This window comes from Oncorhynchus kisutch, linkage group LG18 (assembly GCF_002021735.2).
Source record: "Oncorhynchus kisutch isolate 150728-3 linkage group LG18, Okis_V2, whole genome shotgun sequence".
NCBI lineage: Eukaryota > Metazoa > Chordata > Actinopteri > Salmoniformes > Salmonidae > Oncorhynchus > Oncorhynchus kisutch.
Genome location: NC_034191.2, coordinates 15,369,750 through 15,396,716, shown reverse-complemented (window position 1 = coordinate 15,396,716; position 26,967 = coordinate 15,369,750). Strand labels below are relative to the sequence as shown.

At 45.3% G+C, this 26,967-nt stretch overlaps 1 protein-coding gene across 7 annotated transcripts in view; it reads right to left on the bottom strand.

The window, feature by feature from the left end:
- The window catches only part of LOC109904894 (roundabout homolog 2-like), a 390,578-nt gene that overhangs the window by 29,708 nt on the left and 333,903 nt on the right, over window positions 1–26,967 (bottom strand). For 5 of the 7 annotated variants that reach the window (XM_031795440.1, XM_031795444.1, XM_031795443.1 and 2 more), the window contains 4 exons: window positions 19,510–19,637; window positions 13,512–13,784; window positions 11,686–11,811; window positions 403–562 (listed from right to left, as the gene is read on the bottom strand). In XM_031795440.1, coding sequence (XP_031651300.1) covers window positions 403–562; window positions 11,686–11,811; window positions 13,512–13,784; window positions 19,510–19,637 — 687 coding nt within the window. The remainder of the gene's footprint in view (window positions 1–402; window positions 563–11,685; window positions 11,812–13,511; window positions 13,785–19,509; window positions 19,638–26,967) is intronic. The other 2 variants (XM_031795442.1, XM_031795446.1) reach the window with 1 other exon arrangement.

The following is a 26,967-nucleotide window of genomic DNA, read 5'->3' as shown; positions in this document are numbered from 1 at the left end:
CAAGATAATCCATCCACCTGGTGTTACATATCAAGAAGCTGAGTAAACAGCATGATCATTACACAGGTGCACCTTATGCTGGGTGGACCCCGGTCCTCCAGCCATCCCTCAGTGTCCCCATCTCACTAGAGGTGTGGGGCCACAATAACATATCTCACTAGAGGTGTGGGACAATAAAAGGCCATTTTAAAATGTGCAGTTTTGTTACACAACGCCACAGATGTCTCAAGTTTTGAGGGAGCTTACAATTGGCTAAGCCTGTATGAAGGGTCAGACAATGACAGATATATACTTTTTCAAATTAGTGTGGATTAATCTAGTTGGACTGTATGGGCAGAGTGTGGACTGTTTTGCATATCCATGAATGTATAGAGTGTATGTTATGGTGGGTGTGGCTCGTACCCTACTCCTTCATAGTGCTCGTTGGGGTAGTGGTCCATCTCTGTGCCAGGGAGAGGGTGTAGAGGGGGAGGGGGCAGGGCCACGTTGGCCCAGCTGGAGCCGTTAGTCTTGGTGGGTTTGGTGCCAACCTTGGCCTTCTTCTTCTTACCCCCCTTACCACCTATGGACAGCAGAGACGGAGCGAGTTAGAGATTGACTCAGACAACATGAAGAATTCAATTACTAAAAAAATCTATAAAACCATATAACATGGGTGGCTATGTGCAGTATTCACTGTCAGTCTAACAAACAGATGTTGCCAACAGAAAATGACTGAACATATAAAGCTGAACATTCCTTCATTTCGAAACAGGTCATTTCAACACCTCCTTCTAAAAGTCATCCACATTCTCAAACAAACAGCTTCAACGAGCCGTGCCTGTCAGCAGCATCATACAGAAGAACCTCAAGGCCAACTACTGAAAAGCATGCTTCCATTGATTGATTTGCTGAAGGTCCTCAAATCTCCATAGAAACAGGGAGAAAGAAGTAAAGCAGTAAAGAAGCAGAGGGTGGATCCCGGTCCTCCAGCCATCCCTCAGTGTCTCTATCTCACTACAGGTGTGAGTCCACCGTGAAATATCTCACTAGAGGTGTGAGTCCACCGTGAAATATCTCACTAGAGGTGTGAGTCCACCGTGAAATATCTCACTAGAGGTGTGGGTCTACAATGAAATATCTCACTAGAGGTGTGGGTCTACAATGAAATATCTCACTAGAGGTGTGGGTCTACAATGAAATATCTCACTAGAGGTGTGGGTCCACATTGAAATATCTCACTAGAGGTGTGGGTCCATATTGAAATACCTCACTAGAGGTGTGGGTCTACAATGAAATACCTCACTAGAGGTGTGGGTCTACAATGAAATACCTCACAAGAGGTGTGGGTCCACAATGAAAATCTCACTAGAGGTGTGGGTCTACATTGAAATATCTCACTAGAGGTGTGGGTCCACAATGAAAGCCCACTGTTATCCTTCTCAGTTGTCCTCAGTGTGGTCCGCAGGCCTCAGATCACTTGTTATAGAGAGGAAAAGGCTGCAGGCTGTTTTTGCTGTGGTGCCTCTGTGCTCTCCACTACATAGAGGACATATGAGCATGAGTCCCCTATATAGAGAACATAGCATATCTGAAGATGTATCTGTGACCATAACATATCTGAAGATGTATCTGTGACCATAGCATATCTGAAGATGTATCTGTGACCATAGCATATCTGAAGATGTATCTGTGACCATAGCATATCTGAAGATGTATCTGTGACCATAGCATATCTGAAGATGTATCTGTGACCATAGCATATCTGAAGATGTATCTGTGAACATAGCATATCTGAAGATGTATCTGTGAACATAGCATATCTGAAGATGTATCTGTGACCATAGCATTTCTGAAGATGTATCTGTGACCATAGCATATCTGAAGATGTATCTGTGAACATAGCATATCTGAAGATGTATCTGTGACCATAGCATATCTGAAGATGTATCTGTGACCATAGCATATCTGAAGATGTATCTGTGACCATAGCATATCTGAAGATGTATCTGTGACCATAGCATTTCTGAAGATGTATCTGTGACCATAGCATATCTGAAGATGTATCTGTGACCATAGCATATCTGAAGATGTATCTGTGACCATAGCATTTCTGAAGATGTATCTGTGACCATAGCATATCTGAAGATGTATCTGTGACCATAGCATATCTGAAGATGTATCTGTGACCATAGCATATCTGAAGATGTATCTGTGACCATAGCATATCTGAAGATGTATCTGTGACCATAGCATATCTGAAGATGTATCTGTGAACATAGCATATCTGAAGATGTATCTGTGAACATAGCATATCTGAAGATGTATCTGTGACCATAGCATATCTGAAGATGTATCTGTGAACATAGCATATCTGAAGATGTATTGACATATCTGAAGATGTATCTGTGACCATAGCATATCTGAAGATGTATCTGTGACCATAGCATATCTGAAGATGTATCTGTGACCATAGCATATCTGAAGATGTATCTGTGAACATAGCATATCTGAAGATGTATCTGTGACCATAGCAATATCTGAAGATGTATCTGTGACCATAGCATATCTGAAGATGTATCTGTGACCATAGCATATCTGAAGATGTATCTGTGACCATAGCATATCTGAAGATGTATCTGTGACCATAGCATATCTGAAGATGTATCTGTGACCATAGCATATCTGAAGATGTATCTGTGAACATAGCATATCTGAAGATGTATCTGTGACCATAGCATATCTGAAGATGTATCTGTGACCATAGCATATCTGAAGATGTATCTGTGACCATAGCATTCTGAAGATGTATCTGTGACCATAGCATATCTGAAGATGTATCTGTGGCCATAGCATATCTGAAGATGTATCTGTGACCATAGCATATCTGAAGATGTATCTGTGACCATAGCATATCTGAAGATGTATCTGTGACCATAGCATATCTGAAGATGTATCTGTGACCATAGCATATCTGAAGATGTATCTGTGACCATAGCATATCTGAAGATGTATCTGTGAACATAGCATATCTGAAGATGTATCTGTGACCATAGCATATCTGAAGATGTATCTGTGAACATAGCATATCTGAAGATGTATCTGTGACCATAGCATATCTGAAGATGTATCTGTGACCATAGCATATCTGAAGATGTATCTGTGACCATAGCATATCTGAAGATGTATCTGTGACCATAGCATATCTGAAGATGTATCTGTGACCATAGCATATCTGAAGATGTATCTGTGACCATAGCATATCTGAAGATGTATCTGTGAACATAGCATATCTGAAGATGTATCTGTGACCATAGCATATCTGAAGATGTATCTGTGACCATAGCATATCTGAAGATGTATCTGTGACCATAGCATATCTGAAGATGTATCTGTGAACATAGCATATCTGAAGATGTATCTGTGACCATAGCATATCTGAAGATGTATCTGTGAACATAGCATATCTGAAGATGTATCTGTGACCATAGCATATCTGAAGATGTATCTGTGACCATAGCATATCTGAAGATGTATCTGTGACCATAGCATATCTGAAGATGTATCTGTGACCATAGCATATCTGAAGATGTATCTGTGACCATAGCATATCTGAAGATGTATCTGTGACCATAGCATATCTGAAGATGTATCTGTGAACATAGCATATCTGAAGATGTATCTGTGACCATAGCATATCTGAAGATGTATCTGTGACCATAGCATTCTGAAGATGTATCTGTGACCATAGCATATCTGAAGATGTATCTGTGGCCATAGCATATCTGAAGATGTATCTGTGACCATAGCATATCTGAAGATGTATCTGTGACCATAGCATATCTGAAGATGTATCTGTGACCATAGCATATCTGAAGATGTATCTGTGACCATAGCATATCTGAAGATGTATCTGTGACCATAGCATATCTGAAGATGTATCTGTGAACATAGCATATCTGAAGATGTATCTGTGACCATAACATATCTGAAGATGTATCTGTGAACATAGCATATCTGAAGATGTATCTGTGACCATAGCATATCTGTAGCATGTGTGTGTTTGTGTAGGTGTTCTATGAGCATTGTATGTGTGTCTGAGGTCAGAGAACGGACACCTCATTCCAGAAAATACTCCCCAGTTGACGTTGTCAGCCACACATACAGGGTAGTGGAAACCATCCCTGGAGGCCTCTTGTGTACATTTGCATCTGTTGGTTAAGCCTCACTGCCAAAGGCCTGTAATCACGTTGCTCAGAGCCACAAAAAAAGCTACATTTCAGGGAACCCTGCATTTTGTGCCATGCAACACCATGTAATCTAATAGACTGTCCAGACTTGGACATGGCTATAAATGAGCTAAATGTCATCAAAAAAGACCTTTCATCAACACTCAGGGATATTTGGGGAAATGAATCTCTATGATCCAGTAAGGATGAGGTCAGAGACAGAGAAAATACAGCATATTGCTCTAGCAGTAAATGGAGAATTGTGTTATTTGACCATTTTCCCTATAAAATTGTAGCTGTTACCAGGCAGAAATGTTCCTGTCAAAAATGATTGGATTGCAACAATGTTGCAGCAGAACATGAGAGAGAGGTTAGTACTGGGAGGAGGATGGTCTGATAAAGACTGGGAGTAATAAAATAACAGCAGTAAGCCCAAGGCAGGAAGTATAGTCAAAGTAATTTGGTTTCCTAATCGTTCCTCTGGGCGACACTCAACTTTTCCCAATAAATGGTGATCTGGCGTGATTGCTCAATCAACCCAATTCCCTCCTCACCGGAGCAGGCATCAATACTGTAAATGAGCCTGTGCCATGGAGGGAAGGATGGCTAGAAACTACACAGGAAGTACACAGCAGACCCATTTTCTCGCTGACAAACACAGGGCCTGTCTTCAAAAGGATCTACCACTATATTTAGATGTGGAGCTGGGTATTTATACCGCCTGGTTTGGGCGCTCCCTCCCAGTCTATAACTGTGGGGCAAAGCGGAGGTCTTGAACTGTCTCTGTGTTCATTTAGTGCCTCAGCGCTGAGTGAGAGACACAGGCAGAGCCTCAGAAAGGAGAGTCCAGAAGAAAGAACTCCACATCCAGATTTAAACACATGGCACTGAGAGAATAGATCAGACTGGATTTTCAGGGAAGTACCTTCTTAGAATACTTGAATAGCACTGTATTATGGGCTTATAATAACAGTAGAGAGGGAAGTCTATATGAGATAGGACACATGGGGGAATACCCTGATGGACAGATAACTAGCAAGTGTGCCTATTTGTGAAATCATTCCAATGTGTTTGGTATGTGGGTGGATGATGCAGCAGACTAGATCATCAAAACTGAGCCACCTACAGCCCTGAGCCATGAAGCTCATTAGGAGTGGGGCAGTCTAAAGTTGGAGGAGAGGGGGGAAGTAGGGATGGATGACACCACTCTAAGAACAGTGAGAACATAACCCTTCTCCTGGGCTCCATAATGAGATAATACAGGGAACATGGAGCTCACTAGCTAGTACCTCTCCTCCTCACTCCTCTTCTGCTCTCCTCCTCTCTCCTCTCCTCTCCTCATCTCCTCTCCTGCTCTCCTCTCCTCCTCTGTTCTCTCCTCCTCTCCTCTCCTGCTCTCCTCTCCTCCTCACTCCTCTCCTGCTCTCCTATTCTCCTCTCCTCTCCTGCTCTCCTCTCCTTCTCTCATCCTCTCCTGCTCTCCTCCTCTGTCCTCTCCTCCTCTCCTGCTCTCCTCTCCTCTTCTCCTCCTCACTCCTCTCCTGCTCTCCTCCTCTCCTGCTCTCCTCCTCTCTCCTCTCTCCTGCTCTCCTCCTCTCCTCCTCTCCTGCTCTCCTCCTCTCTCCTCCCCTCTCCTGCTCTCCTCTCCTCCTCTGTTCTCTCCTCCTCTCCTCTCCTGCTCTCCTCTCCTCCTCACTCCTCTCCTGCTCTCCTCTCCTCCTCTCCTCTCCTGCTCTCCTCTCCTTCTCTCATCCTCTCCTGCTCTCCTCCTCTGTCCTCTCCTCCTCTCCTGCTCTCCTCTCCTCTTCTCCTCCTCACTCCTCTCCTGCTCTCCTCCTCTCCTGCTCTCCTCCTCTCCTCCTCTCCTGCTCTCCTCCTCTCCTCCTCTCCTGCTCTCCTCCTCTCCTGCTCTCCTCCTCTCCTCTCCTCCTGTCTCCTCTCTCCTCCTCACTCCTCTCCTCGCTCCTCCTCTCCTGCTCTCCTCCTCTCCTCCTCCTGCTCTCCTCCTCTCCTGCTCTCCTCCTCTCCTCCCTCCTGCTCCCTCCTCCTCCTCCTCCTCTCCTCCTCTCCTCCTCTCCTCCTCTCCTGCTCTCCTCTCTCCTGCTCTCCTCTCCTCTCCTCTTCTCCTCCTCACTCCTCTCCTGCTCTCCTCTCTCTCTTCTCCTCCTCACTCCTCTCCTGCTCTCCTCCTCTCCTGCTCTCCTCCTCTCCTCCTCTCCTGCTCTCCTCCTCTCCTCCTCTCCTGCTCTCCTCCTCTCTCCTCCCCTCTCCTGCTCTCCTCTCCTCCTCTGTTCTCTCCTCCTCTCCTCTCCTGCTCTCCTCTCCTCCTCACTCCTCTCCTGCTCTCCTCTCCTCCTCTCCTCTCCTGCTCTCCTCTCCTTCTCTCATCCTCTCCTGCTCTCCTCCTCTGTCCTCTCCTCCTCTCCTGCTCTCCTCTCCTCTTCTCCTCCTCACGTCCTCTCCTGCTCTCCTCCTCTCCTGCTCTCCTCCTCTCCTCCTCTCCTCCTCTCCTGCTCTCCTCCTCTCCTGCTCTCCTCCCTCCTCTCCTCCCTGTCTCCTCTTCTCCTCCTCACTCCTCTCCTCCTCTCCTCCTCTCCTGCTCTCCTCCTCTCCTCCTCTCCTCCTCTCCTCCTCTCCTCCTCTCCTGCTCTCCTCTTCCTCTCCTCTTCTCCTCCTCACTCCTCTCCTGCTCTCCTCTCCTCTTCTCCTCCTCACTCCTCTCCTGCTCTCCTCCTCTCCTGCTCTCCTCCTCTCCTCTTCTCCTCCTCTCCTCCTCTCCTGCTCTCCTCCTCTCCTCCTCTCCTGCTCTCCTCCTCTCCTCCTCTCCTGCTCTCCTCCTCACTCCTCTCCTGCTCTCCTCCTCTCCTGCTCTCCTCCTCTCCTCTCCTCCTGTCTCCTCCTCACTCCTCTCCTGCTCTCCTCCTCTCCTGCTCTCCTCCTCCTCTCCTCCTCTCCTGCTCTCCTCCTCTCCTCCTCTCCTGCTCTCCTCTCCTCTTCTCCTCCTCACTCCTCTCCTGCTCTCCTCTCCTCTCCTCTCCTCTCCTGCTCTCCTCTCCTCCTCTGTCCTCTCCTCCTCTCCTCTCCTGCTCTCCTCTCCTCCTCACTCCTCTCCTCCTCTCCTCCTCTCCTGCTCTCCTCTCCTCCTCTCCTCTCCTGCTCTCCTCTCCTTCTCTCATTCTCTCCTGCTCTCCTCCTCTGTCCTCTCCTCCTCCTCTCCTGCTCTCCTCTCCTCTCCTCTTCTCCTCCTCACTCCTCTCCTGCTCTCCTCCTCTCCTCCTCTCCTCCTCTCCTGCTCTCCTCTCCTCTCCTCCTCTCCTCCTCTCCTGCTCTCCTCCTCTCCTCCTCTCCTCCTCACTCCTCTCCTCTCCTCCTCTCCTCCTCACTCCTCTCCTCTCCTCTCCTCCTCCTCTCCTCCTCTCCTCCTCTCCTCTCCTCCTCTCCTGCTCTCCTCCTCTCCTTCTCTCCTCTCCTCTCCTCTTCTCCTCCTCACTCCTCTCCTGCTCTCCTGCTCTCCTCCTCTCCTCCTCTCCTGCTCTCCTCCTCTCCTCCTCTCCTGCTCTCCTCCTCTCCTGCTCTCCTCCTCTCCTCTCCTCCTGTCTCCTCTTCTCCTCCTCACTCCTCTCCTGCTCTCCTCCTCTCCTGCTCTCCTCCTCTCCTCCTCTCCTGCTCTCCTCCTCTCCTCCTCTCCTGCTCTCCTCCTCTCCTCCTCTCCTCCTCTCCTCCTCTCCTGCTCTCCTCCTCTCCTCTCCTCCTCTCCTCTTCTCCAGTAGTGTAGATGTTAATGATCAACACCCCCACATCCCCAGTGGAGACCCACGCTACCCTGAAAGCTGCTCTACTTCTGTTCCTCTTCATCTGGTTCCTATCTCCTCCTCTCCTCCTCTCCTCCTCTCCTCCTCTCCTGCTCTCCTCCTCTCCTCCTCTCCTGCTCTCCTCCTCTCCTGCTCTCCTCCTCTCCTGCTCTCCTCCTCTCCTCTTCTCCAGTAGTGTAGTTGTTAATGATCAACACCACCACATCCCCAGTGGAGACCCACGCTACCCTGAAAGCTGCTCTACTTCTGTTCCTCTTCATCTGGTTCCTATCTCCTCCTCTCCTCCTCTCCTGCTCTCCTCCTCTCCTCCTCTCCTGCTCTCCTCCTCTCCTCCTCTCCTCCTCTCCTCCTCTCCTGCTCTCCTCCTCTCCTCCTCTCCTCCTCCTCTCCTGCTCTCCTCCTCTCCTCCTCTCCTCCTCTCCTCCTCTCCTCCTCTCCTCCTCTCCTGCTCTCCTCCTCTCCTCTCCTCCTCTCTCCTCTTCTCCAGTAGTGTAGATGTTAATGATCAACACCCCCACATCCCCAGTGGAGACCCACGCTACCCTGAAAGCTGCTCTACTTCTGTTCCTCTTCATCTGGTTCCTATCTCCTCCTCTCCTCCTCTCCTGCTCTCCTCCTCTCCTCCTCTCCTGCTCTCCTCCTCTCCTCTCCTCCTCTCCTCTTCTCCAGTAGTGTAGATGTTAATGATCAACACCCCCACATCCCCAGTGGAGACCCACGCTACCCTGAAAGCTGCTCTACTTCTGTTCCTCTTCATCTGGTTCCTATCTCCTCCTCTCCTCCTCTCCTCCTCTCCTCCTCTCCTGCTCTCCTCCTCTCCTGCTCTCCTCCTCTCCTCTTCTCCTCCTCTCCTCCTCTCCTCCTCTCCTCCTCTCCTGCTCTCCTCCTCTCCTCCTCTCCTCCTCTCCTCTCCTCCTCTCTCCTCTTCATCTGGTTCCTATCTCAGACGTTCATTATTTCCTCCTCTCCTCCTCTCCTCCCCTCCTCTCCTCTCCTCCTCTCTCCTCTTCATCTGGTTCCTATCTCAGACGTTCATTATTTCCTCCCCCAGCTCCTTGAAGCGAAGCACTGTGCTGCTCTTTTCACTTCGTTCCTTTTCAAACGTCTACTTTTTCATTAGTTGACTTCAAAACATGAAATGCAGTAAAGTTCCCTTCATTGCCATCCAACCTCTGGCCATTGAAGTTCTTTACCTATAATACGTTATTCTGTCAGAACTATGCTGTGTATTCCTGTAGGGTTTAGACCTCGTAGAGAAACATTACAACCCATAGAGAGATAAGCCACAGATGGATGGAGATAAACTAGATACATGCATATTTAATAGGATGCTGTTTCACTTCAACCAGGGCCCTTATCAAACCAGTGTGTATAGCATGCCTCACAGTACACAATACATCTCTGGGATTATATTATTTCTTAAGGTCTACCACGGAGGGGGAACTGCAAAGGTACAGTCCCAATTGAATAACTATACAGGTCAATTTAATTAGTAGGACCAATATGCTCTAAATCCCTGACATTTCAAGGGAAGATACCCTGAGGCTATCAAACGAAATACACATGTTAGTTTAACATAATCAAGGGCTTCTTGCCCCCTGGCCTCTCTGTGTTGATGCAAAATGAGCCTCTATCTGCATTTCTCATATGAGCACTACAGAATGCATCTCTCTCTCTCTCCTTCCTTCCTTCAATATACACACTATTGTTCAATAGTTTGGGGTCACTTAGAAATGTTCTTGTTTTTGAAAGAAAAACAACTGTTTTGTCCATTAAAATAACATCAAATTGATCAGAAATACAGTGTAAACATTGTTAATGTTGTAAAATCATTTTAAAATGATAAACCTGGATTAGCTAACACAACGTGCCATTGGAACACAGGAGTAATGTGTCTATGTAGATATTCCATTAAAAATCATCCGTTTCCAGCTACAATAGTCATTTACAACATTAACAATGTCTACGCTGTATTTCTGATCAATTTGATGTTATTTTAATGGACAAAACATTTGCTTTTCTTTCAAAAACCTTTCTAAGTGACCCCAAACCTTTGAACAGTAGTGTATATCTGATTGTTTTGAAAATGGTGTCATTCCTCTCCTGTGCCAACTCTTCCTCTCTACCTCCAGCAGAGTGACTGACTGTTAACCTGGCTGGGGTCTATGGGATGCCTGTGTCTATGTCAGGTGGAAGACATGACCACTCCAGACTGCCTCTCCTCTCCAGCCTAATGTCTGACAGCCATTGCATTGGATTAGAGATCAGAGAGGAGGGGAGGGGAGAGGAGAGGAGGGGAGGTAGAGAGGAACGTAGGGGAGAGGAGGGAAGGGGAGAGGAGGGTAGGGGAGAGGAGAGGAGGGGAGAGCAGGTAGAGAGGAGGGTAGGGGAGAGGAGAGGAGGGGAGAGGAGGGGAGTAGAGAAGAGGGTAGGGGAGAGGAGAGGAGGGGAGGTAGAGAGGAGGGTAGGGGAGAGGAGGGTAGGGGAGAGGAGAGGAGGGGAGAGGAGGGGAGTAGAGAGGAGGGTAGGGGAGAGGAGGGGAGAGGAGGGGAGGTAGAGAGGAGGGTAGGGGAGAGGAGAGGAGGGGAGGGGAGATGAGGGGAGAGGAGATGAGGGGAGAGGAGGGTAGGGGAGAGGAGAGGAGGGGAGAGGAGAGGAGGGGAGAGGAGGTAGAGAGGAGGGTAGGGGAGAGGAGAGGAGGGGAGAGGAGGGGAGGTAGAGAGGAGGGTAGGGGAGAGGAGAGGAGGGTAGGGGAGAGGAGAGGAGGGGAGAGGAGATGGGGGGAGAGGAGGTAGAGAGGAGGGTAGGGGAGAGGAGAGGAGGGGAGGTAGAGAGGAGGGCTGCCTCTGTGCCCTATAAAATTCTCAGTACATGGGTTTTACTGTGGTCAGTAACCATTAGAAGAGGGAAAATGGGAGACATTCTCACCATTTTAGTCAGCCAAGCATCTCAGATGGTGTGTGTGTGTGTGTGTGTGTGTGTGTGTGTGTGTGTGTGTGTGTGTGTGTGTGTGTGTGTGTGTGTGTGTGTGTGTTGTGTGTGTGTGTGTGTGTGTGTGTGTGTGTGTGTGTGTGTGTGTGTGTGTGTGTGTGTGTGTGTGGTCTCACAATGCACCACTCTAACTGTCTGAAGGAGTCCCGTTGCCCAAATTCTCATCTGCTCTCAAGCTCCTGGTGAGAGACAAAGCCTGTTACAAGGCCCAGCCGTGATGGAGTCAGCCCAGCTAGGATGCCTGGAGCCCTGTTCTAATAGCACAAATCCTCACTTCCTCTCTTTAAAGGGAAGATTAGAGCTGGTTTCTAATCTAATCTGGAGGACAAAGCACTTCACTGCATGTGAATAGAGGATCGTTGCTGCACATAACATTACATCATCTAGACAGCACATTTGACAATGTGGTTGATGTCAGCGATCAACGCCGGCCTGTAAATGCATCGTTTATTAGTTGTGAGTATTAGCAGTGGGAGCAAAATAACAGTGGTGAGGAGGAGGGGCGGGTTCATAAAGGCAGACGTTGGGTTTTGCACATGCAAAAGAGATCAATAAAGCTATTAACAAGTCAATCACTGATACAGTGGATTAAATGGCAGTCATTGAGTTATCCCAGAATGTTGAAGAGAGTAGGAAGACCAGTCACATCCCTGCCTGCCACATCAGAAACCAACCTGATAGGCTGCCACTTCGGTCTGAGCTGTTGTGAGAGCTGGTGGTGCTGAAATCTTGTGATTGGTTGTGTGGCATTCTATTAGACAATCCCTCGGCCAATCGGTAGTCAGGAATGAAAAGGAGTGCTAGTGGGGTTAAAGGGTAAAAATATACAGTGGCATCAGGTGATTGGCTGAAGCACATGCAGAACATGCAGTTAGATCAGCAGGCAAGCAGTGAACATTCTCCACTCATGCACACCGCTTCTTGTCAGCCATCTTGACATTTGTTCTCTCTCTCTCTCTCTCTCTCTTTCTGTCTCTCTCACATTATTCACTCACTCAACCACTTTCTCACTCACCCACCCACCACCCACTCACGGTCACATTCACTCAGTGAAACATTTAGCCTTTGTTTGTGACACATCATTTTTGGGGGTTTTATATGTTTAAAGTTTTTGACTTTGACAACAAAAAATATGAGGAAAATAATATTTTGGAAGAAAGCCAAATGATTATCCATTCATGAGATGGGAGAGATAAATCCACTTGTAGCAGGTTATTTAATGTAACTTTGTTTTGAGATACAATCAAATGTTACTTTTAAAATAATGCAAGAAGGTAAAGGATCGGAGATTGAGTTACATTATGGGCACAAACAATATAACACATCTACTTTAAACCTCTAGAGAATGAGACCATGAATATATAGAAAAAGTCTCAGAAAACTCATTAGTCCTGACGCAGGAATCTCCACAAGGCTTTCAGAAAAGTCCTCTATCAAATCCATTATAATTATGTTGAATTATTTTCTTAAATATTAGTTGTGTTAAAGAGGATAGGCAATTAGTTAGAACAGAGAGAGGGAAGTAACATAATCCAAAGCTGGAGAAAATGGATGCTTTAATCTAGCTCCCTGGCCATTCATCAGGTGTTTATTTAACCTTGGAAAGTGACCAAGACTGAATGGCAGCAAGGGTGAAATGAGTCCTTAAAACAGAATCAGGCGGTCGCGGTGGAGTGGAGCTGGAATGGGCTTCAGAGACAGATTGTGAGTATTAAAGTCCAAACTACTGTCAGTTCACAGTAAACCCATGGCTTATAAACAGGGGTGAACTGGGGTATCATATGAAACACTCCATACTGACTCAGCAGTGATTTGTACTGGGGTCATACACTCACAGTAGGAGGAGTGAGGCCATGATGGTTAAGGCTTGTCATGTATCATAGGGCTGTGTTGAGTTGAGTTGGGATTTCACATGGCAGGGAAATATGAGAAGTCTCATAAACACTCCTTCCTTCCTTCCTCCCAACACTCTCTGATAGAGAGTCTGAGAGACAGGGTCTGAGGGTCTGAGAGACAGGTTCTGAAAGACAGGCTCTGAGGGTCTGAGAGACAGGGTCTGAGAGACAGAGTCTGAAAGACAGTGTCTGAGAGACAGGGTCTTAGAGACAGGGTATGAGGGTCCGAGAGACAGGGTCTAAGAGACAGGGTCTGAGAGACAGGGTCTGAGAAACAGGGTCTGAGGGTATGAGAGACAGGGTCTAAGAGACAGTCTAAGAGACAGGGTCTGAGAGACAGGGTCTGAGAAACAGGGTCTGAGAGACAGGGTCTGAGAGACAGGGTCTGAGGGTCTGAGAGACAGGGTCTAAGAGACAGGGTCTGAGAGACAGAGTCTGAGAGACAGGGTCTGAGAGAACACACACACACACACACACACACACACACACACACAAACACACAAACACACAAACACACACACACACACACACACACACACACACACACACACACACACACACACACACACACACACACACACACACACACACACAATCCCACTCACTGTTGTTGCAGGAGTTCTTGTCAGGCAGGGAGTACCCCAGGTTGGCCATCTCCTGTTTGGCCTGGATGGAGGCCTTCCACTGGGCCTCGGGGAGGTCCACGGCCAGCTCATGGATGCTACTGGAGTGGAGGATCTGTGTGGTGGCATAGGGGGTGGCTCCCTGGGAGCCCTGGCTGGGGCTGTTGTAGTTAGCCTTGGTGGTGAAGTCTATACTGCTATAGATGGCTCCGTCAGACAGCATGGTGCCGCTCTTATCCCCATTACTACTGGTGTCTGGAGGAGACACAGGGAGAGAGAATACAGGTCAGTTTAGAAGACTGTGGTGTGGGCTTCAATGACAAATACTGTGTGAACATCAACTGTAATTGTATTTGAATAGAAAATAGAAAGGTAAAGTGATGTTTAGAGTCATCGATGAACAAGGCTGCTCTTCAAGATAGATTAGGAGTGGAGTGGTGTCTATTTCTAACTATGAATCAGGTCAGAGTGACCCTGGGTTCAGTCAGCAACAGTCCCAGGGGTGTGAGGGAATTACCCTGAGCATCTCAACGCTTTGACATCAACTCAGCTCTTAACATCCATTTTAACATATTCATCTCATTGAAAAATCCATCCCCACTTATTCATGCATTCTAATTCCAGTGGCTGAATTCACAACCTTGGGCCTCTCTCTCTCTCAACCCCCCCCCCCCCCCCCCCCACTCTCTCCCTACCCCCAACCTCTCTCTCACCTCACTCCCTCTCTCTATCTCTCTCTCCCCTATCTCTCTCCCTACCCCCAACCTCTCTCTCTCTCACTCCCTCTCTCTATCTCTCTCTCCCCTATCTCTCTCCCTCTCTCTATCTCTCTCTCCCCTATCTCCCTCCCTCTCTCTCTCTCTCTCAACCCCCCCCACTCTCTCCCTACCCCCAACCTCTCTCTCTCTCCCTCCCTCTCTCTAACTCTCTCTCCCCTATCTCTCTCCCTCCCTCTCTCTATCTCCCTCCCTCTCTCTAACTCTCTCTCCCCTATCTCTCTCCCTCCCTCTCTCTAACTCTCTCTCCCCTATCTCTCTCCCTCCCTCTCTCTATCTCTCTCTCCCCTATCTCTCTCCCTACCCCCAAACTCTCTCTCTCTCCCTCCCTCTCTCTATCTCTCTCTCCCCTATCTCTCTCCCTCTCTCTATCTCTCTCTCCCCTATCTCCCTCCCTCTCTCTCTCTCTCTCTCAACCCCCCCCCACTCTCTCCCTACCCCCAACCTCTCTCTCTCTCCCTCCCTCTCTCTAACTCTCTCTCCCCTATCTCTCTCCCTCCCTCTCTCTATCTCCCTCCCTCTCTCTAACTCTCTCTCCCCTATCTCTCTCCCTCCCTCTCTCTATCTCTCTCTCCCCTATCTCTCTCCCTCTCTTCTGAGCCTGCTTCTTTCCCTCTGTTTTCCTGTCTCCCTCCTCCCTTTGTTGCTGCCAATGAGGAATAATGGTGCCACTCTGCATGTGTGTGTGTGTGTGTGTGTGTGTGTGTGTGTGTGTGTGTGTGTGTGTGTGTGTGTGTGTGTGTGTGTGTGTGTGTGTGTGTGTGTGTGTGTGTGTGTGTGTGTGTGTGTAAGTGAGCCCAGCCCCTCAGTAGTACTGTAGGGTTTGAGCGCCCAGTGAAGGGGAGATGATGTAGAGCCACGGCAGAAGAGTCTGCAGTCAAGCTGGCCCTGTCCTTCACGACCGGCTGCCCTGGACCATCTTTTCACATCCCCCCTTTCTCTCTCTCTCTCTCCCCTCCGCCTCATTCTCTTTCTCCCTCCCCATTTGTCTCTCTCTCTCTCTCTCCTCTCTCTCTCCCCATTTTTCTCTCTCTCTCTCGCTCCTCTCTCTCTCTCTCCCCCCTCCCCCTCACTCTCTTTCTCCCTCCCTCCCCATTTTTCTCTCTCTCTCTTGCTCCTCTCTCTCTCTCCCCCCCTCCCCCTCACTCCCCATTTTTCTCTCTCTCCCTCACTCCTCTCTCTCTCTCTCCCCTCGCCCTCTCACGCTCTTTCTCCCTCCCACCCCATTTTATTTTCTCTCTCTCTCTCTCTCTCTCTCTCTCTCTCTCTCTCTCTCTCTCTCTCTCTCTCTCTCTCTCTCTCTCTCTCTCTCTCTCTCTCTCTCCCCTTTCTAAATTCAATTCAAGGGGCTTTATTGGCATGGGAAACATATGTTAACATTGCCAAAGCAGGTTAGGTAGATAATATACAAAAGTGAAATAAACAATAAAAATTCACAGTAAACATTACACTCACAGAAGTTTCAAAATATATATATATATACAGTGTTGTAACGATGTACAAATGGTTAAAGTACAAAAGAGAAAATAAATAAGCATCAATATGGGGTGTATTTACAATGGTGTTTGTTCTTTACTGGTTGCCCTTTTCTTGTGGCAACAGGTCAGAAATCTTGCTGCAGTAATGTCATACTTGGGTATTTCACCCAGTAGATATGGGAGTTTATCAAAATCGGGTTTGTTTTCGAATTCTTTGTGGATCTGTGTAATCTGAGGGAAATATGTGTCTCTAATATGGTCATACATTGGGCAGGAGGTTAGGAAGTGCAGCTCAGTTTCCACCTCATTTTGTGGGCAGCAGCCAGGTCTGCCTACGGTGGCCTCTCTCAATAGCAAGGCTATGCTAACTGAGTCTGTACATAGTCTAAGCTTTCCTTAAGTTTAGGTCAGTCACAGTGGTCAGGTATTCTGCCACTGTGTACTCTCTGTTTCTGTCTCTCTATACTTCTCCCCCTCCCCTCTCTCTCTCTTTCTTTCTCACTTACACCCCCCCCCCTCCCTACGTTGCCTCCATCTTGTCTCACATCCTCATCTTCTGAGGTATGGCTGATGACACTACGCTGGACTGTTTGCCATTACTCAAGCGGTGACAGTGCCTATACCCTGCTGCTAGCGCGCTAGCCTCCCTCTGATGTGGTATGTAAATGTATATCCAAAAACACTCATGCAATATGCAAACAGGTTTACATCTTTGTGGGGCTGGTAGCTAGGAGGTGAGAGGAGGACATGATGAATCATCTGAGCTAGGGTACAGTACAGAAGAGCAGTAGAGGAGTCAGATCAGCATATATCATCTCATACTATATCTACTATCTCTCCTCTCTCGCTTCTCTCTCCCCTCTCTTTCTTCGCTCTCTCTCCTCTGTCTCGTCTCTCTCTTCTCTCTCCCCTACCTCTTCCCTCTCCCTATTATCTATTATATATCTCTCCTCTCTCCCTTCTATCTCTCCTCTCTCTTATTTCTCCTGTATCTCTCTCCTGTCACTCTTTCTCAGTGCATGCTGGGAGTGTTTTGTAGTTTAGAGACCGTGTGGAGGGCTCTGTCCTTACTAATTTTCTTGATTCTTTCCTTGGTGTTTTCTTTCAATTCTTCTGTTAGTTTAGCGGTACCCACTGGTTTTGTTCAAAGTTAGGGAGGAAAAGGATGGAGTTTTAGTTTCCTGGGGTTTGAACGGTGTGGTTTGTGCTATGGCTTCTCAGCCTATCGCGGAGGAGATGCTGTCGTTACGGCATGGATTCAGGTGTGTTCCTGAGAATGGAGTTAAGGTGGAGGAGGTTCTGCTCTCGGTCGGTGAACAGGTAGGAGCTGGAATTATACATTCTGCATCCAGAATGAACAAAGCTCTGGTTGTGTTCATGAAAAGAGTAAATTTAGTGGGCAGGCTAATTACTAGTGTAATATTTGTAAGGGATGTGTTGCTGCCAATTTCTCCACTTTCAACTCCTTTGACAAGAGTGGTAGTTGTGAATCTGCCTCTGTTTATTACGGAGCATTTTGTTTAGTTCCGGTGGCAAGTGTTCATGTTTCTGAATCACAATGAGCAACAGTTAAATGTGCATTTTAAAGTGAGACATGGGGAGGGGCTCTACGGAGGGTTTGCCAGCACAGATAGCCTGCAGTGCTTTGAGTGTGGGGATTTGGGGCAGAAGAGCTTTGCGTGCCCACATAAAGGCCTCAGACAAGGTGAGCGCCAGTGGGGGAAATCGAGGTCAATGTGGAGGGGGCCACGAGACACAGGCAGCAGAGGAAGGGTCTAGTCAGGTTATAGATGGTGGTGTAGATAAGGCTGGGTCTAGTCAGGTTATATATGGTGGTGTAGATGAGGCTGGGTCTAGTCAGGTTATAGATGGTGGTGTAGATGAGGCTGGGTCTAGTCAGGTTATAGATGGTGGTGTAGATGAGGCTGGGTCTAGTCAGGTTATAGATGGTGGTGTAGATGAGGCTGGGTCTAGTCAGGTTATGGATGGTGGTGTAGATGAGGCTAGGTCTAGTCAGGTTATAGATGGTGGTGTAGATAAGGCTGGGTCTAGTCAGGTTATAGATGGTGGTGTAGATGAGGCTGGGTCTAGTCAGGTTGTAGATGGTGGTGTAGATGAGGCTGGGTCTAGTCAGGTTATAGATGGTGGTGTAGATGAGGCTGGGTCTAGTCAGGTTATAGATGGCGGTGTAGATGAGGCTGGGTCTAGTCAGGTTATAGATGGTGGTGTAGATGAGGCTGGGTCTAGTCAGGTTATAGATGGTGGTGTAGATGAGGCTGGGTCTAGTCAGGTTATAGATGGTGGTGTAGATGAGGCTGGGTCTAGTCAGGTTATAGATGGTGGTGTAGATGAGGCTGGGTCTAGTCAGGTTATAGATGGTGGTGTAGATGAGGCTGGGTCTAGTCAGGTTATAGATGGTGGTGTAGATGAGGCTGGGTCTAGTCAGGTTATAGATGGTGGTGTAGATGAGGCTGGGTCTAGTCAGGTTGTAGATGGTGTTGTAGATGAGGCTGGGGTGGTCAAAGGCATCAAGAAACCTTTGCCTGGTGCTGGGGGTGGGGGGAGTGCAGATGGTCAAGATGAGTGCAGATGGTCAAGATGGGAGATGGAGATGAAGAGGATGAAGGTGAGTCTGAGGAAGAGGACGATGAGGAGGAGGAGGCTTTCTTTTCAGACTCCTCCTTAATGGGTCCAGAGCTGACAGCCAGAGGGGTCAAAGTACATGGTGAGGGAACAGTCAAGGTTCCTGAATGAAACAATAAGGGAAAAGGTTCATCTTAAAGCTTTTCCTTGCTTTTCCTTGCAATCTGGGAAAGGTTTTAAGTCCAGTACAGCATGCTATGAAAAATGAGAGGCATGGTTTCCTCTCACCCAGGGAACGTTTTAGGTAGAGGAAGTGGGTCACAACAGTGCGTAAAGGTCTACTTATAGATGCAGTTTAGATTCATATTTTTTTTCTGGCATGTGATCTTTGAGCCTTGCTATTGGTCTCTTTCTTTGCTGAGCCATGGAAGAAATGTTAGTGCAGAGGGGTGACAGTCCTTTTTGGGTCTGGGACCACCGGGTCTGGATGTAACAATTTGCTGCTCAAAGGAGGTGTGTAGGGGTACGAGGTGTGTAGGGGTAGGAGGTGTGTAGGGGTAGACTGCTTCTAGTAAAAGCAGAAATGAATAACAGGGGTTTTGGCCTGACATAGGGAGGGAGAGGGGACTTATGTTTGGGTGTCTTAGACAGGAACTCTCACAGGTAGCTCCTGAGGAGACCCTGGTGGTCGGCGGGAAGAGGAATTGTACAATGAATTTGATTAAACACAGAAATGGGGAGGAGCCTCATTCAGGCTCAGTGGAGCTGTTAAGGGACATCATTAATCAGTCTGACCTAGTGGACTTTGATTCATGTGTTTTCTGTGTACGCCAGGTTAATGACATTATTGTCCCGGTGGAATTTGAGTTCTATAAAATTATAAAAAGAAAAGTGTGGAGATGTTTCAGGACATATGGTGTGTTGGGGGCAAGGTGAGGATATTTGTTTTTCAAAGGATATTTGTGTTTTCTCTCTCTCTCTCTCTCTCTCTCTCTCTCTCTCTCTCTCTCTCTCTCTCTCTCTCTCTCTCTCTCTCTCTATATATATATATATATATATATATATATATATATATATATATATATATATATATATATATCCGGTTGATCATATATATATTAGTATAGGACCCAGATCTCTCACCTCCTCTGCCAAAATTACTGAGGTCGTTGGGTCCCCCGGAGCCACTATTGACAGGCAGGCTGGTTGCAGGCCAGGAGTCAGCCAGCCACGGGTAGCCTGCGTCACTGGCATTCAGCAGGCCTGGTCGGCTAGGAGGAGACACAGGGGTTGTTACACATGGAAACACTGGTCATAGTTAGGAATAGTAATAGGTAAAAGTTGCCTTAAAAAAAGTTGTACTGATGAGATAATTCAGAAACTGGATGTATGTACACAATGTGGCTCTCATTTAAAGTTAGAATTCATTCAGGCAACACTGCTCTGTATCTGTCCTTTTGTCCTGCTGTCTCACTCTGACACACACAATAACACCAACCCACACACACATAATACACACACACTCATTAATACACACACACACACTATTATTTTTTATATTTAACCTTTATTTAGCTAGGCAAGTCAGTTAAGAACAAAATCTTATTTACAATGACCCGGGCCAAACCCTAACCCGGACGACGCTGGGCCAATTATGCACCACCCTATGGGACTCAATTGCGGCCGGTTGTGATACAGCCTGGAAACGAACCAGGGTCTGTACTGACACCTCTAGCACTGAGATGCAGTGCCTTAGACACTGTGCCACTCGGGAGCCAATTAATACACACACAAACACTAATACACGCACACACATTAATACACACACACACACACACACACACACACACACACACACACACACACACTGCATAGACACACATCATTCTTCCTCCCCCACATAGACACATTCACAGATAACCTTGTTCATTAACATCCATTGATCCCATCAACTCCTTGTGGTGATGCCTTAGTTGATTGGTTGTCCTCCAGACCCAGCCCGAAACCCTATCCCCTCTCCCAGATCAACTTGTGGGCTGCTGCAGCCTGTGGGATGGATGGATGTACCAGGGCTGGCTCCATTTAACAGGTGTTGGGAGTCACTCCCATGGGTGTGGGGGCCATCGCAATCTCCCATTAGGACTTGAACCTGTCACGGGTGACTGCTGGGAGGCCTTTAGGGCCACTTTACTGTACAATCACGTCTCAGCCTCGTTACCACGGGCAACACAGATGGAACTAAATGAGATATGAGAGATGGAGCTAAATGTCTTTGTTTGTGTGTCAGTACATTGGTGCCACACTAGTTTCCAATGGCTGAACCATACAGATGGATTCATATTTTCAATTGAATGTACTATAATCTAGAAATGTATCAATAGTGTTATTTTTCTGCCCAGGGTAAGGAGAGGATTCAAAGACAGTGCTGTTTGTCTACAGACAAAAGCATCCCGGCAGAGTGTGGAATGAGAGGTTGCACTGAGCTGTTCAAGGTCTCCACAGCAGCAGCAGCAAGCTAGAGCTTTCCCTCTCTTATTCCTGAGAAATGGCTGGCTGCCATGGTCGGTCAGACAGGCAGCATCACATGATCAACCGGATGGCTTCTGCTAGAGGGAACACGGCACACCAACACCTCACTGCTAGTGCCCTTCTGTCTCTGTCTCTGTCTCAGTCTCAGTCTCTGTCTCTATCTCAGTCTCTGTCTCAGTCTCTGACACGCTCAGTGCTATAGCCCAGCACCCTTAAAAGCTGTGACGTGCCTCATGCCTAACAGAGCTTTTGTTTCTGCTTCAGTGAGGTAACGTGATGTGCTGGCCCTGGGGAGAGGAGGGGGAGATGAGGGGGAGGGGAGAGCCCCAGGACATGGTCAGGTAATGGGCGCTCTGCAGTCAGTCTGTCCCTCAGCCACAGAGCCACAGGTTCTAATGATAAGAGTTGTTCCATGGAGGGAGACTCCAAATGAACTGCAGCGCTGCAGAGACAGGAGGAAGGCGGGAGGGCTTGACAAGCTAAGAGCCCTCGCCGTGGTTCCTGAATGCCAAAACAGGCCCTCGGGGGGAAGGAGTCATTCAAATTGATGGCTGTGCATCAGAGACATGCACTTTTTATAGGGTAATACATCTCTTCCCCTACCACCTCCCCTTCTGTTTCTCACAGCGACACCCCCCCCCTTTCTTCCTCTCCCTCCCAACCCATCTCTTTATAAACCCCATTTTCCTTTATTTTTTTCCACATATAGCTCTTGCTTTCATCCCTCCTCCTTTCCTCCCTCGCTCTCAACATCTGTCAGCCTACAGTTTCCTGGCAGTTGACAAAGAAAGAGAGAAATGGAGAGGGAGGGCTGAGTTCTCTCCTGTTGACTGCAGCTACAGTGCACCACGAAAGACCTTGTATATAGAAAAATACTATACTACTGTCTCAGTACCAGACCTACAGCCCTACACACCTAATAACCCTCCACCATGCAGCACAGCGCAGAGAGACCAGAGAGACCATTTGGAAGACAAGGTGTTGACAATGGAAATGGCTGCCTCGTCCTTGTATTCATCACAGGAAGCTGCTCCGGGAGAGGATAATTAGAATGAGAATGATTTCTATTGGGACTATTTGTTATATGTGTTTTGCGACTCTGGGGGGAAATGGTCATACGTCTTCTGGAACCTCGACAAATTATGTTTAATCCTAGTTGAGTTCGGGGATGTATTGCAGCCTTGGCCAAGATAAGATTTTGAATTTGTACTATTTTCCTGTCAGACTTGTTGGCTGTTTGTTATGGAAGGTAGCAAACCCGAGCAACCGCCCAGGATGCCTGATGCACAACGAGCCATAAACAAGCCAGACCAGAGATATTAATCCCAATACAACCACATAGATCAGATGTGTTCATGCTACTGTGTTCATGCACGCCTACTGGTCAATACAACCCCCACTAAAAGCCTGCACATCCAATTACACTTAAGGCATGTTGAAACATGAATTTCCATTGGATATTTTCCGTTCATAGAGGCTTCTGTCACTTAGCTTCTGAGTCCTGTCATATCAAGGAATCTCCATAGTAACAGTGTTGGCACAACCCGTTGGCTGCTGTGCTGTGCTCAACCCACTCTCTGTAGAATCTGCTCTGGCAAAAATATTGATCAGCGCTGAGATAGTTATTACTAGCTCCTAATTACCATCTCGCTATTGGCAGGGTAGAAGGAATGAGCCTTTTATGAATTTCACATGAGCAGCCAAAGTCAAGCCATCCAAGTGTAGCAATCTGAAGCCTATTCATCTTCCATGAATCATTTATTCTGTGATCGATTAAGTGATTTGTTCAGTCAGGGCAATTTGGCAGCAGCCAATGAGGAGCTGGGAACAGACGCGACTCCATTTGCTATTGTCTAATTAATGCAATAAACATCCCAGGTAACAAATGAACACATTTCCCTGTGATACTGGGCGGGTCACTCTCACTCTGCAGGGGCAGATGGGGTAGCTGCAACATCTGGGCTTTGATGTCACCACAGTGACTAACGACCAGGACCAGGGCTTTGATGTCACCACAGTGACTAACGACCAGGACCAGGGCTTTGATGTCACCACAGTGACTAACGACCAGGACCAGGGCTTTGATGTCACCACAGTGACTAATGACCAGGACCAGGGCTTTGACGTCACCACAGTGACTAACGACCAGGACCTGGGCTTTGATGTCACCACAGTGACTAACGACCAGGACCAGGGCTTTGATGTCACCAGAGTGACTAATGACCAGGACCAGGGCTTTGATGTCACCACAGTGACTAATGACCAGGACCAGGGCTTTGATGTCACCACAGTGACTAATGACCAGGACCAGGGCTTTGATGTCACCACAGTGACTAACGACCAGGACCAGGGCTTTGATGTCACCACAGTGACTAACGACCAGGACCAGGGCTTTGATATCACCACAGTGACTAACGACCAGGACCAGGGCTTTGTGCTAGCTAGACAAACACACCTAGCTCTAGACTTATTGCATCCTACCACTCTGGTGCTGTGTAGAAATGTCTCCCCCACTGACTTAAGCTATGACAAATATAGAGTGCCATAAATACAGACCCCTCCGATTCAATCATCCGGGCTGAGAATCAGAACCACTTATGTGGAAAACTGAAGGAAAAACACCACAACAGAAAATAGATGAGAGAAGACATGGCAAGTGGCGTGGTTAATTCTTTGAGTGCTTGCTGGCGGCACTGGCAGAAATATGGGCGAGCATTCACATCGACACACTACTCACACACACACTGTTCACACACACTGCTAGCACACACACTGCTCGCACACACACACACACACACACCCTAAAAACAAACTCATATACATATATACACACAGTAGACTAAATCCTGGAAAAACAAACAGAAACACAGACTCTGAATAAGTTTAGAATCTCAGACGAGTGTGTGAGCTCTGTGTGGATTTACCTATCTACCAGAGCAGTAGAGAGAGAGTCCGGACTCCTCTGGGGAGCCTCCTGAATCCCTACAAAGGCTCAGTAACGGGTGTTATTGAGATAGGCCCCACTCTCTGCAATCCCTCTCTCTCCCACACACACACGCACACTCACACACACACACACACACACACACACACACACACACACACACACACACACACACACACACACACACACACACACACACACACACACACACACACACACACACACACACACACACACAGACACACAGACACACACAGAGAGAGAGCGAGCAGGCTGTGTGGGGTGCAGCAGGGATACCTCCACACCTCTCCCCTGGGTAATTATTTTGACATTATTACATGTGCTCGGATCTCAGTCGCCTTGGCAAAGTGACAGGCAAATGTATCACTCCAGGGGGCTTCTGGGTTATCTGTAGCCGCAGGAGAAGATAAATGACAAAATAAAAGCTCTCTCTGCTTAAATTGTTTCTACTAATTCTGTGGGGGAGATTTATGAGTCTATCTATTGATGCGTGAACGGAGATGTGTTAGGAATGTATGTTTGCACACAGATCTGATAAACACGCAGGTATTGGTTATCTATAGATCCATCAGTCATCTATCAGCGTTAGAGCAGGCTTGTTCAGTGCAGCGCAGACATAATACATACTTTAGGAAGATGAGCCAAGGGTACTATAGTGAAGATGTGTAAAGTCCAGATCAGAGGTCAGCACAGCTTTAGATGCATGTTGTTGATAATAACACCGTTATGGTCTAATGCTATAGCATAATGTTATAGTCTAATGGTATAGTCTAATATTATAGTATAATGACATAAGAAATGTTATAGTCTAATATTATATGTTAATGTTATAGCATAATGTTATAGCATAATGTTATAGCATAATGTTATAGCATAATGTTATAGTCTAATGTTATAGCATAATGTTATAGTCTAATGTTATAGCATAATGTTATAGTCTAATGGTATAGTCTAATATTATAGTATAATAACATAAGAAATGTTATAGTCTAATATTATATGTTAATGTTATAGCATAATGTTATAAGAAATTGTATAGTCTAATGTTATAGTCTAATGTTATAGTATAATGTTATAGCATAATGTTATAGCATAATGCTATAGCATAATGTTATAGCATAATGTCATAAGAAATTGTATAGTCAAATGTTATAGTCTAATGTTATAGTATAATGTTATAGCATAATGTTATAGCATAATGTTATAGCATAATGTTATAGCATAATGTCATAAGAAATTGTATAGTCTAATGTTATAGTCTAATGTTATAGTATAATGTTATAGCATAATGTTATAGCATAATGTTATAGCATAATGTTATAGCATAATGTTATAGCATAATGTCATAAGAAATTGTATAGTCTAATGTTATAGTCTAATGTTATAGTCGAACGTTATAGTCTAATGTTATAGTCTAATGTTATATCATACTGTTATAGTCTAATGTTAAATCATTATGTTATAGTCTAATGTTATATCATTATGTTATAGTATAATGTTATATTCTAATGTTATAGTCTAGTGTTATAGTATAATGTCAGTCTAATGTCATATGAAATGTTATAATCTAATGTTATATCATTATGTTATAGTCTAATGTTATATCATTATGTTATAGTCTAATGTTATATCATTATGTTATAGTCTAATGTTATATCATTATGTTATAGTCTAATGTTATATCATTATGTTATAGTTTAATGTTATAGTCTAATGTTAAAGTCTAATGTTAAAGTCTAATGTTATATCATTATGTTATAGTCTTATGTTATAGTCTAATGTTATAGCATTATGTTATAGCATAATGTTATAGTCTAATGTTATAGTCTAATGTTATAGCATAATGTTATAGTCTAATGTTAAAGTCTAATGTTAAAGCATAATGTTATAGTCTAATGTTATAGTCTAATGTTATATCATTATGTTATAGTCTTATGTTATAGTCTAATGTTATAGCATACTGTTATAGTCTAATGTTATATCATTATGTTATAGTCTTATGTTATAGTCTAATGTTATAGCATACTGTTATAGTCTAATGTTATATCATTATGTTATAGTTTAATGTTATAGTCTAATGTTATAGCATAATGTTATAGTCTAATGTTATAGTATAATGTTATAGTCTAATGTTATAGCATAATGTTATAGTTTAATGTTATAGTATAATGTTAAAGTATAATGTTATAGTATAATGTATAGTATAATGTTATAGTATAATGTTATAGTCTAATGTTAAAGTCTAATGTTATATCATTACGTTATAGTCTTATGTTATAGTCTAATGTTATAGTCTAATGTTAAAGTCTAATGTTAAAGTCTAATGTTATATCATTATGTTATAGTCTTATGTTATAGTCTAATGTTATAGCATTATGTTAAAGTCTAATGTTAAAGTCTAATGTTAAAGTCTAATGTTAAAGTCTAATGTTATATCATTATGTTATAGTCTAATGTTATAGCATAATGTTATAGTCTAATGTTAAAGTCTAATGTTATAGCATAATGTTATAGTCTAATGTTATAGTATAATGTTATAGTCTAATGTTATAGCATAATGTTATAGTTTAATGTTATAGTATAATGTTAAAGTATAATGTTATAGTATAATGTATAGTATAATGTTATAGTATAATGTTATAGTCTAATGTTATAGTCTAATGTTATAGTATAATGTTATAGTCTAATGTTATAGTATAATGTTATAGTATAATGTTATATCATTATGTTATAGTTTAATGTTATAGTATAATGTTAAAGTATAATGTTATAGTATAATGTATAGTATAATGTTATAGCATAATGTTATAGCATAATGTTATAGTATAATTTTATAGCAAAATGTTATAGTATAATGGTATAGTCTAATGTTATAGTACAATGTTATAGCATAATGTTATAGTCTAATTCTATAGTATAATGTTATAGCATTATGTTATAGGTTAATGTTATAGGTTAATGTTATCGCATAACATTATAGGTTAATGTTATAGCATAATATTATAGCATAATGTTATAGCATGTTATAGTATAATGTTATAGTCTAATGTTATAGCATTATGTTAGAGCAATATGTTAGAGCATAATGTTATAGGTTAATGTTATAA